The following is a 15,359-nucleotide window of genomic DNA, read 5'->3' on the forward strand; positions in this document are numbered from 1 at the left end:
GAAATGTTAGCCAGGCGAGATCAAACAGGAACACAACAGAGAGACTTACAGGATATGTTGACCAAGGCGAAGGCACCAAAGGAATGAGCAAGGCAGTTTAACCACTTAGGGACCAAGCCTATTTCTTCTATTATTCAGGATTTTTTGCAAGAAAATTACTTAGAACCCCAAACATTGTATATATTTTTTTAGCAAAAAGGAAAATAAAATGGCGATTGTTGCAATATTTTTTGTCATATGGTATTTGCACAGCGGTCTTTTAAACGCAATTATTTTGGAAAAAGTATACTTCACTGAATTTTAAAAAAAGAAACAGTAAAGTTAGCCCAATTTATTTGTATATTGTGAAAGATGACGTCACGCCGAGTAAATAGATACCTAACATGTTGCGGTTTAAAATTGCACACACTCATAGAATGGCAACAAACTATGGTACTTAAAAATCTCCTTAAGCGACAATTAAAAAAATTTTAACGGTTACCAGTTTTGAGTTACAAAGGAGGTCTTTTGGTAGAATTATTGCTCTCACTCTGACTATCGCGGTGATACATCACATGTGTGAGCACGACTTATGTATGCACTTTAAAGGAATGTAAACATCCCTTGTGACAGTAATAGGCAGTGACAGGTATTTTTTATGGAGGGATCTGGGCTCTAAAATACTGCAAACCTCTCCATTGCACTTCAAAGTATTTAAAACGCCGAAATCAGCATTTTTGAATTCTGACGTTTTTTTTTTAAACGGCTCCATTGGCAGCCGAGTAAACCGGAAGTGACGTCGCTTCCGGGTTACATGATCAGAGAGCCAAGTGAACCTGAATCCGGCTTCGCTTGGGACTCTAACCAGCCAGCGGACATGGCGGCTGATTGCTCAGGTCTCCCGATGTGACGGGAGACCCAGGCAGAGCGGCGGAAGATGGCGGGAGGGGAGGGATGTCCCCTCCCGCTTACTGGGATAACGGCCGAGCGGCTGCTGAGCCCCATTGGTTGTTATCACCAGAACGCTGAATGCCGGCTCTAAAAAAAAATTGTACCGGCAGGCATCACCTCGGTACAACCACTTCTTCAGGCCGACGTACAGGTACGTCGGATTGCGGGAAGTGGTTAAATAGCCAAAAGGGGCTGGCCGTAGGCTGGACTAATGAGGCAGGTAATGGTAACCAGGTGAGTCAGTGTGGAAACAATGAGTGGCTCGTAATTATTTGACAGCTGAGCAGCCTGAACACTGAGAAGAGAGTTGCTAAAAGCCCAGCCCTGATAGGGGCACAGTGCCATCATCTGCCTGGGTAAGCTCTGACACCTTAACTTACTCAGGATGGACTCCTGCAGCTGGGAGGGGGCATGAAATCCCCCATCAAGGTATTCTCATCTACAGTATCTGAGCTACCTTGTTTTCTCCCTGTTCCTGCTGTAACAGAGCAGGGCTTCTTGGTATGGGGGGGGGGGGGGGCATGCAACCTCCCATACAAAAAGTGGTCACTTCCCCACCTATAACTGGTCTAAACAGGAAGGATCACTGGAAGGGCAAACGCATGTCAAAAAAGCCAAGGAATTTCCATTCACAACTTACCAACCAGCCTGCGAAAAACGAAATTACCTGTCTAACAGTATGCATTAAAAACAGGGGTTTAGTTGCACACATTTGCAAATACATGCGTAATCTGCAGGCCCCGGCAAGACACCCTGATATCTTTAGTCCCTAACTCTACCTTTAAAGAGTCTCCACAGTGGGAGCACATGTATTCTGATGGATAGATGGAGGACAGGTGACTAGAGGGAGCGCACCCCTCCTTAAAGGTGCAGGAACGCACTGAATATCCAGCACATTGCATAATGGCAGCAAAGGTGTCAGTGCGTTGCCTGACCAATATAACAACAATACAAAAAGTGGTCATTTCCCCACCTATAACTGGTCTAAATAGCAAGGAGCACTGGAAGGGCAAACACATGTCAAAAAAGCCAAAGAATTTCCAGTCCAGGCTGGTTGGTAAGTTGTGACTGGAAATTTCTTGGGTTTTTGACATGCAACCTCCCCCCATGTGACAGTGTTTTGACCTCAGTAGTAAACCATAATTTAAGGTTGGAGGCACATCTAACTTGGTAGGCTCCAACACACATAACTTACTGAGGATGGACTCCTGCAGCTGAGATGTGACAAGGAAGCTTAGATCAGTAACATGTGTATACCTTGCTTGGGGGGCTATTAAGAGTATTCAGTCTACAGTCTTCCTGGAATGAGTACAAGCCATATTTAGGCAACTTTCATTGGTTTAGCTTTATGTTTTAAAATGATTGTTTCACACTTTGGTGCTTAGTCACAAGGCCCTGTGACTTAAGCGTCATAATGAGAAAACACATCAGGATTTTTGGCAGCTGCTTTTTTGAATAAAATAGTAAAGGCTCTTGGTACTCAACTCCAATTTGTGCACTCTATCTGTACTTCTTCATTAGAGGTAAATAAAAAATTGCTTTAAAGAGTTTGTTTCCCCTACATTTCATATTCCTGATATGTGCCTGCTGTACCATGTACTTGCATGAGAAAGTGTTCTTTCCTATTAAAAACTGACCACACTAAGCAGGAGAGCACAATACGGTCAGTTCTCTAGCTATGTTGGGAACTCAGCCTGCTCTCATCCAATAACCTGTCTTGTCCTAACACGCCCCTGCTGCACAGCCATACTGCTGCTTCTCTTCCCCGAGCTCTTATGCAGCTGAGAACAGAGGGGATGTGATCATTTATAAAAAAAAAAAGGGGGGAAAAAAAGGTATTTATAATGTTTATTTATATCTATTCAAAAATGTTTTGCCTTTCATTCTATCTTAAACTGAATGGGTTGTTTTACAAGGTGATCGTTTGCAATCACTTTAATGTCAGATTTCTAACATGGCATGTGACACATCGGAAATGGTAGGAAGATCTTTGTAGACATTTGAACAAATCTAGAAAGAATATTATGTAAAACTGAATTGAAATTGGACTTTCCCTTAAACAGAACAACATTACCGGTACTTGAGTTTGTTCCACTGCTAAAACAATGTCAGTATTGATCGTCACTGGTTAGGTTATGTTGCACAGAACATTACTACTTCATTCTTTTTACTGCTCTGCATTATACACTAACACATCGCAATATCACCATTTTGAGCTGTCAATGTCAGACTGCCCTCATGCCTTCTAAATGAACATTCCTTATATTACTTACCTTTTTATTCAGCACGGGTCGAATGTTTCTTCTTAATTCCACTGCAGCCATTTGTGTTTCTGCCGGTAACTAAAACAAGTCAGCCTAAAACAGCCCAGCTATACGCCGTCATGTGACCCAACTGGATTGTCAAGACAATACCCCCACCAGTGTCCTCAGGGCGCTTTTGACACTTAACAATATGTAATGGATACTTACAGAGCACTGTGCTAAGTATCTCATAATGAGGTCAAGATTAGCAGAAGATCAAATGATGTTACAAAATTCCTCTACATTTTAATCTGGATAAATGTTTGTACATTAGGGGGACCAAGCCAATTTCTGTTACACTCTATTTTGGAGTAGTGTCCTTTAACCCCTATATGGCGGTGGAAGCAGGTCCTTTAAGAGGGCTGAGTCACCAAAAGTTATTAGGTGGTGCTTTAGATCGTGTGGTGCTGTAATTTGGTGATAATGTTATTCATTGGTGTTGACCATTGTGATAGCATCATTGGTAGCCCTTTCTACTGACTCCTGATCATTGGTAATTAACTGTGAGCTGATGGTGATAGCTTGATCACAGTTCTGGGGGTGACAACTGAGCATGCCCCCAGAAAAACACAACACATATGTGTGACGTAGACGTTAATATCCACCTACCGTGCTGCCATGTATAGGCTGTCATAAAAGGGGTCAAGTACACTTGTGGATGCCCAGCTTGTGCCCCTTTGGTACTTGTTGTGTGGACGGACCTCAAACAGCAGCAGTCATAAGAATGAGTAGGATTACTTGTTTATAAAGAGGCTGTGTAACGGAACCACGACTCCACAATGTGCTTGTGTGCTTCCATCAGAATACTGCTTCCTTCAGTCCTGAACATAGAAATCAGATATTCTACTCTCCCCCCCCCCCCCATACAAAACTAGCCGAGAATAGCTTGTATAAGCGCTGGAATATTTTATTGAACAAGAATACAGGCTTTTTATACACTTGAGAAGTATGTCAGGGACCACCCAAATATTTACCCAAAACATCACACAATGCTTAGATAACAAGGTACAGCTGACACAAGGCTAATCCCATCATAGAGGATCTTCTAAGAGTTAATCAAATTAGCCAACAGACAGAAACAATATGAATGTATGGAAATCCACATCTAGACAATGCTTTTATTATTTAGAAGTCACAGATTTCATGGCAACAGGCTATAGGTCTCACAGCGTAAAGTGGGATTAAATCTTCATATATTTCTTGAGTTATATTGTTAATAAATATTACTGTCCCATTTGAAGTTATTCAAGCCATATTCTCAGTGTCCATTAAGCAGTGGGCCATCATGTTCTTGGTCACCCTGTGCTCCTAATACACACAGGGTGACTTGCACATAAGAGGGGCCTAGGGAGCTGAGAGAGGGATTTCTCAACCTCTCTAAGGCAAGCTGGGTTCCACAGCCCCCCCCCCCCCAACCAAAGTGACTCTCGTCATAGGCTGTAATGGCAGTGATCCTTAATAGTCTTAAGTACCATGCCCCCAGTCTCCTACTGTCTGCCAGAGGAGGATGCCAGAGGCTGGCCTACTCCGTGCCTGCGATTGTAATGTTGCAAAAAACCTGTGGTTTTGTGTAACAAAAAAAGACAGGCTTAATCCACCCTCTGGCTTGTTGACAATTTGTGGCATTGTTTTAGGCATTTTGCCGAGGCACCCAAAAAGAACCCAGAAGGTGCCCCCCTAGTTGCCTTGGCACCCTGGTTGAAAACATCCAGCAACCACATTTCCCTGCAATGAATGGGTGAATGAAATGTATCCAAACCTTTACTAGCAAACCTATTTCTGGGATTAGTAGTTTGAGGCTGGGTACTGGAACAGAGATCCCAAAACTGTTAATGAAGGAAGCTACAAAGTGCAAACTAATTGAGGCAAGGCTTGCAAATGTGCCGCTTATTCTAGTATTTTCTTTTATTTTGAAATGAAAGCACTATTTTGTTCAAAATCAGTTCTACAAAACCAACGTTTAAAAGTTCTCTAAACATACCTCAATGTTTTATGTTTTAAAGAGATGAGTGAATGGAGCAAGGCGCTTTCTTTGACCCGCATTGCACACTGGTGCCACTCATACCAAAGTTTATTCAGCCAGCACAAACATCGTCCTTCCCTACAGACTGCCCCGCTAATGCATTTTACCATTACAGGCTTAATCAAAGATCTCTACAGTTAAAGCATTTGTTACACCAACACTTAATATTCCTGATATGTACCTACTGTACCATGTACTTGTATGAGAAACTATCCTGGTCTCCTTGTATTGCTCCCTTTGTGTGAAATCCCTGGTGTTCCTGCCAGTCCCCCTGCTTTCCTATTAAAAATTGACCACACTAAGCAGGGAACTCCGTGTACTCTCCTCCAATGATCAGATATCCTGACTTGCCCCCCCAACCACTACACAGCCATTCATTGGGAAGCTCAGTCTGCTGCTGCTCCCCCCTCCCCCCCCCCCTCCTATGCAGCTGAGAAGAGGGAGAATGAGCTTTTAGCAAAAAAGGGAAAAAGAGGTATTTATATATTTTTATATCTATGTGTAGCACCCTAGGTGCTAGGCAAAAGTATAGTGGGCCTTGGCTGCCTAACATTAGGGCCATGATTTTCAGGTGGCTGTCATGTCTCCCAGGTGTTGCTGTTGAGAATGGGGAGTCTCCCCACTGGCTCCATGAGAGGGTTCTCATTGGGCAGTGGAGGAAACCCAATCAGTGGCACATTTAGGCTTGTATCTACCCCAATAAGGCAGATTCTGCTGCACAGGATTCTGGGAGTGGGTACGTTTGAGGGGGTAAGTTTGAGGGGAGCGCATGACGCATCGTCTTTGGTGGGAAGCAGAGTCCCAGGAGGGAGAGTACAGCTGTCTCTCCTCCTGTCAGAAGGATCGGGTGTCCCAGGCAGCTTGCCTGAGGGGACAGAGAGCTGGGCTGAGCTGCAGAGAGGATCCGTTGTGCCGAGGACCAGCGGCGTAGAGGGGGGTCCAGTTTCAGGAAAGCATTCCAAGCTCGTGAGTACTGTAAACTGTCCCTTGGGTCTGCCTAGTAAGAGGGGACCGCTCCGGTGAAGGTCCAATGGATCCAGGAGCTAGCTAGCGGTAAAGAGGGTGTCTAGTGAGAGGACCCTGAAGTGTCAGAGGGGGCCCTAGTGAGAGGACCCTGAGGTGTCAGAGGGGGTGCCTAGTGAGAGGACCCTGAAGTGCTAGAGGGGGTGCCTAGTGAGAGGACCCTGAAGTGTCAGAGGGGGTGCCTAGTGAGAGGACCCTGAAGTGTAAAGGGGGCACCAGCGGTTGGGCCCTGAAGAGTTAATGTGTACAGCGTGCAGTGTGCAGTGTACAGAGTTGAGAGTTGCAGCAGCACCAGTAGTTACAAGGAGCTACCTCAGTCAGTGAAGGGCTGGAGGGAGTTATTCACAGGACTTTTGAGCTAAACAGAGTGTCAAGAGTTAAGTCTTACTACAGTCCAGGATCTTCTGAGTTAACCAGAGTGTTAAAAGCCAAGTTCTAATACAGTTCAGCAAGACAGCAGTTTTCAAGTGCCAGGAAGCGTTGGTCGGCATTCAGCTGGCGTCAAGACAGCGCTAACAGGCATTTTTCTACAGAGTGTCCCAATTTTACCTAGTTGAGCCAGAGGAGTATCCCACTCATTCCCTTCTCCCATCCCAATTATAAAATAAACAAAACAAAGCAAAAATGCCGGAACGGTCATTGTCTGAAATCTCACACTTGGGTATTCAGCCTAAACGGGCTGAAGGTGTTACCGGTAACAATGGCAAACCCATATCAGGCTCAATGCCTGGAAATCCTGCTACATATGCAAAAATGTTTTGCCTTTAATTTCTTTTTTTAACTGAATGGGTTGTTTTACAAGGTGATCGTTTACAATCACTTTAAGTCTGTAAGGGTGAGATGAATTACAACACCACATAAGTGTGCGACTCAGTACTTGGAAAGTGATGGCGGGAAGGAGTGTAGATGGGCTTCCTCTAGTCTGCACCTGGTTTGCCTGAGACTGGCTTCCTCATAATGACAGGGGAGCAAGGAAACTTTGTGTGTGTCCAGCAGCAATTACCACAGTTGATCACTGGCTGTGGAAACGGCCACTAACAGCTGCAGCTGCCCGCGACCACCTAGTGAATCACAGCAGCAGGAATCAGAAGAATCGCCAGTGTGAATGAAGCCTTAGGCAAGCATGTTGTAATAGTTTAACTGCAGCTGCCCATAGCTTCTTGAGTGTGTGCATCTAAATCCTTGTGACATACTTATTTCTGTCCTATTGTTATTATCTCACATGCACAGTACCAGATGACTAGGTCTGCCCTACTGAATGTGTGTAGTGATCATCTTCCACTTTATTAGTAGGTGAACCTGTTTATTGCCACAGAGTTTACTGTATATGCAGCTCCTGTTATATTAGTTAACCCTGCCCCTTCTAGTTTGGGATTCTCCCACAAGTTTTAGCTTAGGGCTCAATAACCAGCATAGGCTAGAGCCAGTTTAGGTATCCGACGGCCATTTCTGTTAGATAATTAGAGGTCCCATGACAGATTAGAAACTACTAGGGACTGATACGCAGAATAGGCCGACTCTGAATTCCAGTGCTACACCACAGTTTCTGCTGGTGAAAATCTGTATTCCAGGCTGGTTGGGCAATAGTTGGAGGATCTCGCCATCACTGTTGACCTTGTCTTCAGGTTGCCGACATCAAGATGGAAAGGGGCCCCTACAACTGGACTTTGCTGCAACATTTATTTAGAAGTACAGTAAACCCCCGTTATATCGCAGTTCAGTTTTTGCGGTCCCGGTATATTGCGTTTTTTTCCGTAAGACCAATTAATATTATTTTACTAATTAAATCATTGTTAATTAAATATTTTTGTGTTTTCCATTGATCTTGCTCTGTCTCTCAGTATCTTTTGTGTGTTTAAATGTGTTTCTATTGTTTTAAAAGTGTGTTTAAAGACCTTAAAATGCTTTTAAAAGTACAGTGAAAGTTATAAAAACATGCCTAGAGTGTGTTTAAATAGGGTCTTTCTATTTCGCAGATTTTCACTTTTCGCGGGTGGGTCCAGAACGTAACCCCCACGGTGGAGGGGGGGTTTACTGTATCTCTTATATTAACTATATTTACCTGGGTATATGTGCACAAGTTCACCAGGACTCTTGATGGGCCCTTTGCTGAAAATTACTGTTTGTATGTTGGATGTATATACTAATAATTTTATGTAGAGTTTGTATTTCTATACTGGTGTGCATCTATATAACTATGGTTAATGAATTTTCTGGTTGCAGTAGTTCTTCTGCTTACAATTAGTTTGATTAGATTACAGATGAATTTCCCAGGAAGGGAATCCCCTTTGTTCACAGAGGCCCTGTCCTGGGTGTAGGCACTGCCAACTTTATTATCAAACCCACTCTTCCACTTGGCAAAGGTTCTGGTTCTCCTATGTACCAACAGGTTTAGTGCAATATCCTGTTTGAGGAGGGTCATTTCTCATAACCTCTCCTCTTCCATGTGCACAAAGGGCTTTGAGAAAAATCCAGAGTAAGCCACATGCAGCATTTGTTACTTTATCAACTTTTCATGGAAACCAAAAAGAGTAAGATGTGAAGAAAAACACAGTGACAGTATGGGAAACATGTTTTTAATTCTAAAATCACATCCAATCTGACAGCAAGGGGGAACATTTTACAGATAGGTTACAAAAAAAGGCAAAGAAACATCTTTACACAAGAAATTTGACGCATTCTCTACAGTCTTCACTTGGCCGTCATCATTTGTACAAACTCTGCAAGAGAAACAAACTGGTTAGTCAATGTGCCAACTCAGCAGCTTCACTAAGTGGTTCTTCGACTAGCTAATATAAAGGGTAACTCCACTTTTGTTGAGAAATAAAACAATCCCCTCTGGGTGATCAGTAAACATTGCAAGGATTTTAACAATGTCTGTTGCAGCCAGGTTCCTACTAGTTTCTCCTCTGAAGAAGTCTTTAGGATACTGATACTCTATGGGAGTAACTCTTTCATTATTGATCAGCTGATGCACTTGAAGGGCTAAAATGAGGAAAGTTGCAGTGCCTGCATTAAGTATAAACAAAAGGTCCTGGCGCTGTGGTTGCGGTGGTCAGACGGCGGGGCTGGGATAACGGGGTCGGACAATGTCCCAAGGTGATCCTTTGGTTGTGTAAGAGCCGGGTCGTTGGTGAGCTACCTCCACACTTCCGGCTACATCGTTGGTTCAGCCCCTGGTGCGCACGTCGGCGCTAGGCACCTGGCGACGTCATCTCCCGGCGCCGCGTCAGCAGGGACTGACGAGCAGCGGCCGCTGCCACCTCGGGCGCGCACCGCCACCGGAGCTGTAGGTCGGGGTTTGAGCATTCTACCCCCCCCCATCAACCTCTTCTCACCCCAGGCATCGCCCCATCCGGAGACTCACCCGCAGCGAAGGTTCCCGATTCGACCGAGGCTGTCAGTCCATCAACAGGTGACACACCGTCCAGACCTTACAGGTGGTAAGGCGTTGTTTTCCTGCCTCTGGGTCCTCCTTGCTCTTTGAGTTATCTCCTTTGGTACCATGTCTACATGCTTAGTACTACATCCTTGGCACACCATTGGTTTCTCCCTGACCAGGAGCTTATTTTATTGATTTTAATAAACAAGCTTATCATCCAGATCCCGAGCAGCATCCAAGTTCTTTTCTTTCTTTTTATGTCATTTTGTCCGGGAGCGCCATCATACCCGATTTTTTTGTGTTGCAGTGCCTGCATTACCCTTTAAAGAACCCATCACCAACAGCGAATGTGCCAAATCAGCAGCTATCCAAAGTGCAGAGGCGTAACTCGAACCTTCAGGGCCCTGATGCAAGAAACCATGAAGGGCCCCCCCCGGATCCCTGGCAGCCTGGGGCTCTTCCCACTGATCCTGGGGCCCTTTCACAAGTTCTGCAGTGGGTCCCCTTCCTGCCATCTTGGGGTCTCCCCATGGTGGTGGAATGCCAGGGCCTGGTTGCAAGCGTGACCTTTGCCCTCCTGGAAGTTCATCCAATGGTGTCAGTAGTTTTCATTTTTTGGTATTCTAATTGTATTCTTTTTTATCATTTTATTTTATTTTTTTACAATGTCATTGACTATGACTCTGTCCATTCAGAAAAGGAAGGAGCTGGTAAATTACATATTTATTGACCCCTTCCTGGTTCTCTATTGTGACATATCCCCTGCAGCCGCCGGCAGGAGAGGAAAGGGAGGAAGCCGGCAGCACAGTGGAAGGGGAGGGGGGGGACCAGGGGAGTGGCGGGGGCAGCATACAGAGGAACCAATCTCCTCCTTTTTCCTACTGCGGCTACAGGAGGAAAAAGGAAGACAGCGATTTCTCTACATGCTGCCTCCACCGCCCCTCCTATCCAGGTGTACAGGGGAGCCGCACAGGCCCCCTGGAGCATTGTGCCCGGTTGCAATTGCAACCCCTGCAACCCCTGTAGTTACGCCCCTGCCAAAGTGGTTCATTCACTAGCCAATATTAAAGAACCCACCACAACTACCAGCTAGATTATCCAATAACAGCTCCAAAAACATTCTGGGTTTCACCTAGCTATGTTGAGGCATTTAGATTAGAAATGACATTTGGCAGCCTGATAGGGACCTCTGAAACATTACTGTAGGCGTTTAGGCTGGTGTCAAGTTTTTTTTGTTTAGCAATTACACCAGAATGACTCTTTCTTAGGAAATGTTTTACCTTAGCACTTCGGAAAAGTCATGCAAGCAAAAAATTGGCATCCTTCTTGTTTAGCTGTACAAGCTCAGAATGTGCATATAGCCCACTTTATACTGAGCTTATGTGACTGGGGTGACCTCCATACATTTGAATACAAAGATAATGCAGCCTGCAACAGTATCATTGAGAAGTGCCATGTTTTTCTGTAAAAAAAAACTCTCTAGGCAGGTCAACCAGAGCTACTTTATGCAACTGCATTTGAAGTGCCGGTTCACACATATGCAATGCGGGAACCCTGCGAATCCACTGCCGGTTCCCACATCGCACTCAACTCGCAGGCAGTCCACACTGCCATATGCAAATCGCTGGGGGTGTCAATACAAAGTTAACGACACCCCTAGATCAGTTCGCATATCGCAGTATGAACTGTCAGTTCAGACATGAATTGGATTGCATAGGTGTGAAAACCCATGCGATTCGATTCTGGTGTGGACCAAAAAAAGGGTCCTGTGCGACTTTGGTCCGAATGCGATGTGAATTCAGCCATACAATCTGTTTGGCTGAATTTGCAACGCACAGACATCGCATGTGATTTGCTGAGCAGTGCGCTGTGAATCACATGCGATATCTGACATCGCATTTGTGTGAACTGGCATTTATAGTAACATCCCAACATAATAGGCAACCGCTTAGGGACCCGGCAACAGTGTTCATTTCGTCAACGAAAAAGTTTTCGTCAAAATTTTCATCAGCAGCATTTTTACAGTGATGAAAACGAAACGAACAGTACAGCACATTTTCGTCCTCTGGCGAAAACTATGACGGAATTCAAATCCCTTTTCGTTAAGGAAAGAAAACCGGAGGAAAATGTGAGGCAGGGATGTTTACCATTGTTAACTAACTTCCTGTTTTCAGGGAGCTCCGCCTGCTTCCGCTCCCAGCAAGCAAGCGAGTGTGTGCACCGCCCATGACAACTGCCAGAGACCAGAGCAGCACTGTGTATTACAGGCAGGCCTCTTGAGTCCCGACGAGACTGTCCCGACTCACGAGATGACCGCCCATGTCCAGAGCAGAGAGCAGACTGAGTGTGTAGTACTAGTGTACATTACAATTACAGCAGGCCTGAGGCCCCCCCCAGACCACCTTCCATCCAGAGCACTGTGTGTGCATTATTACAGGCCTCCTCCCACCACTGGCAGTGGCATCCAGAGCACTGTGAATTACCTGCCATCCCTCAGACCTGAGACCACCATCCAGCACTGTGAAGCATTACAGGCCTCCTCTGACCAGCGACCAGCAAATCATCCTCACCATTACAGCAGCACATCCAAGCTCTTCTCACCAACTAATGTAAAATATAATTTGCAGTAAAGAGGTCTTCAACTCAAAATCAAGCATTATATTGCAGCTTACCAATTTTCAGATGTGATGCGTTAATTTTCATGTTCTTTTTCATTTTTTTTCAAGTAGGTTTTTCATTGGATCAATCAATTCTGCAGATACAATGGTTAAGAGTGTTGAGATAAACCATTTAACACAGACAGGGGTGCTTACAACCATCACCTTTGATTTATTTAGGTAAAAGCTTTATCCAAAAGAAAAAAGTGTTACTGTAACTGCTTAAAAAGTGTGAGCTGGAGTTTGGATTCAGCTTGTTTATGCATCTAAATCTGCTAACACTAACCCCATTATTAACAATGCTGCTTTCCAAAGGTGTCTGTTGCTTCCTCATCCATAGAGTAGGCACCCTAATACAGGTGGTGTGTTACTGGCTGGATCATTAAGTGAAAACAGAGGGGGAAAAAGCCTTAAAAGAAAACTAATGCAGTTACTACATCTAAAGATTGGGTTTTTTTTATTTTGGGTTTAATATCTCTGGTAGTGCACCTGTGGCCAGGGTATGGACATGCCAGCATTTACATATTCCCAAAAAGTGATTTAAAAAAACAAGTCCCCGCTAACCTTTGTAGCTGTGGGCATTGTGGAACAAACAATTGTCAAACTCACAGCAGAAGTAATAAGTTGTGTTGCCTCCCCAGCAGCTTAGCATGACCCATGGGCGGCCACGGTTAGGGGCAAGGAGGGGCATATGCACCCCCCTGGAATCTCAACTTCCCCTTTAAAGTGGTTGTTAAGCCACTTTATACCATTCTGTCTGGTCTTTTTAATAATCCTGTGTGCCCCTGTCTGGGTATGTGTTTTAAAATATAAGGCGTTCTTTACCAGTTTTCAGAGCGCCGAGCACCTCTCACGTGACCCGTCGGCTCTCTCCTCTCCCTGTCTGTCAGGTGCCTGCAGCGGGTGGGGCCAAGGATTCCTCACTGTCGTCAGTCGGGAGGGGAGGAGGAGGGGAGGGGGAGAGGAGGGGAGAGGCGGCGGGTCACATGAGCGGGGATAGGCACTCTGAAAACTTGTAAAGAATGGCTTATCTTTATAAAACACAGACACAGGGGCACACAAGATTATTAAACAGACTGAAGACAGGATATGAAACTTCAAATTAAAGTACAGCAGCAGGAGGGGCACTGACACAGGAGCAGACAGGCAGGGAGGGAGGGGGGAGATAGGACAGAGGAGGACAGGTGAGCTGCGGATGACAGAGGCACGTAAACTGACCACGGTGTCAGGGCTCAGTAGCCATGGTGTACCGTGGTCAGTTTACAGAGGGAAGGACATAGCCAGGCAGGATCAGCCAGGTAATTTAGGTGATACGGGGGGCCAAATTACACAACACAAGCACTGTGCTGTATTACATGCTTTAAGGGAACAGGATACATTTTTGTTTTTTTAAGGTTAACAAATGTTTTAAAAATAAATGCTGTCGTTTGCCTTTTAAAAATAAATACACTAAATAAGTACAATGACTAAGCCCCTCCCCTTCATTACATTGTTAAAAAGGGGTGGGACATGGATGACCTTAAAATGATGCCCCCCCCCCTCCCCTTGAAAAAAGTTCTGCGGACGCCCATGGCATGACCTGCTAACCCCTCCCCCTACCTACCCTTCTGTGCTTGCATTAGGGATCACAATGCTGCAAAGTCACTGCTGGGGTAACAGAGTGAGCTGAGTAGCCAATCACTGCTGAAGGGGGATCAGAGCTTGCTTATTCAATTGTTTATTCAATGTGAACTTTTAGGATTTGCTCTAGAGTATATGTAGCTACACAAGTGTCAGAAGCTACTGTGCTTAAATAAAGGGAAGGAAACCACACCATAGTATACTGGTATTTATGTACTATCCTGCAGTAGTGACCAGTGAGAACTGATTGGATTCTATGGTCAGCTCAACTAAACCCCACGAAAAAAAGAAACAGAATCAAGATAACTTCTACAATTAGCTAGAGCGACACTTAAAGTGATACTGAACACACACTGCTTAATTTACATTGTCCCTTCTATTTCTGTATGTGGATGATGGCACTCTAATTATTTTAATTTAAAAAAAAAAATCGAAGTGCCTTTTTTGCTAATCGATATTCAGCTGTCACACGACACAGCTCTTTCCCAGCCTGTCTGCAGGGAAACATAAGCAGGAGAAGCTTCTATTCCTCTGCTGCTGGTCACATGTTAAAAAAAACAGCCTTTGGAATAAAATAAAAATAAATAAATAATATCAATAAACAGTTTGAAACGAGTTTTAAAGACTCATGTTTTTTTACCTTAATGCATTCTATGCATTAAGGTGAAAAACCTGTGCTTCAGCTGCCCCGCAGACTCCCCCCCTCCTTTTTCTTACCTGAACCTAATTGTTCCAGCGACAAACAAAAGCCCATCGGCTCCAGCCGCTGTCTTAGGTCCTCATTGGATAGATTGATAGCAGCTAAAGCCATTGGCTTCCACTGCTGTCAATCAAATCCAGTAACACTGGAGCGGGGGGCCAGGCCAAGTCCTGTTGCTGCATCCATTGACACAGACACTCCCACAGGGGTGCCCACATGCATAGCTGCTCTCTGTGGGGGCACCCAATGAAGATGGGGAGCCAAGAGCACCGCCGGGGCACCCCAGAAAAGGAGGATCACCGCTGCTCTGTTCAAAACCCTTGCACAGAGCAGGTTAATATAACATGTTTGTTATTAAATAAAAAAAAAAAAAAAAGAAAATGAACCTTTTGCAATCACTTAATATCGTCATACAAATGTATATTTTAAAAAAAATCTTTATTATTTTTTGGGAATAACATGATGTAGGCGGATTTTCGTGTCACCCACCTCTGGTCTGCCTCTTCGAACAAGAGGGAGGTGAAGCCTCCATTAAGCTACATGCAATATCACACTCTTGTTGTGTTTAGGCATGGAGGAGGAGGGAGGGAGTGGGCAGTCATTTACCACTGTGTTTACGCCCACATGTGTGATTCTATAGTCACATGGGCTGCTCAGATGTGATAGGGAGGAAAGGCTCCGCATAGAAACTCACTGAAAACTGAGCATGTGCAGAGCTGCC

General features: G+C 44.7%; 2 protein-coding genes across 2 annotated transcripts in view; both read right to left on the minus strand.

Moving 5' to 3' along the window:
- The window catches only part of STPG4 (sperm-tail PG-rich repeat containing 4), a gene marked incomplete at its 5' end in the record, with an annotated part of 150,072 nt that extends 146,818 nt beyond the window's left edge, over positions 1 to 3,254 (minus strand). Inside the window, one exon of the mRNA XM_082252344.1 lies at positions 3,204 to 3,254. Within this exon, the coding sequence (XP_082108470.1) occupies positions 3,204 to 3,254 (51 nt within the window). The remainder of the gene's footprint in view (positions 1 to 3,203) is intronic.
- Positions 3,255 to 12,333: 9,079 nt separating this feature from the next.
- LOC309551667 (neo-calmodulin-like) overlaps positions 12,334 to 15,359 on the minus strand; it is a 15,175-nt gene continuing 12,149 nt past the window's right edge. Inside the window, exon 4 of the mRNA XM_082252347.1 lies at positions 12,334 to 12,413. Within this exon, the coding sequence (XP_082108473.1) occupies positions 12,373 to 12,413 (41 nt within the window). The 3' untranslated portion in view covers positions 12,334 to 12,372. The remainder of the gene's footprint in view (positions 12,414 to 15,359) is intronic.

This window comes from Pelophylax lessonae (genome assembly GCF_965119305.1).
Source record: "Pelophylax lessonae genome assembly, chromosome: 3".
In the NCBI taxonomy this organism is placed as follows: Eukaryota; Metazoa; Chordata; class Amphibia; order Anura; family Ranidae; genus Pelophylax; species Pelophylax lessonae.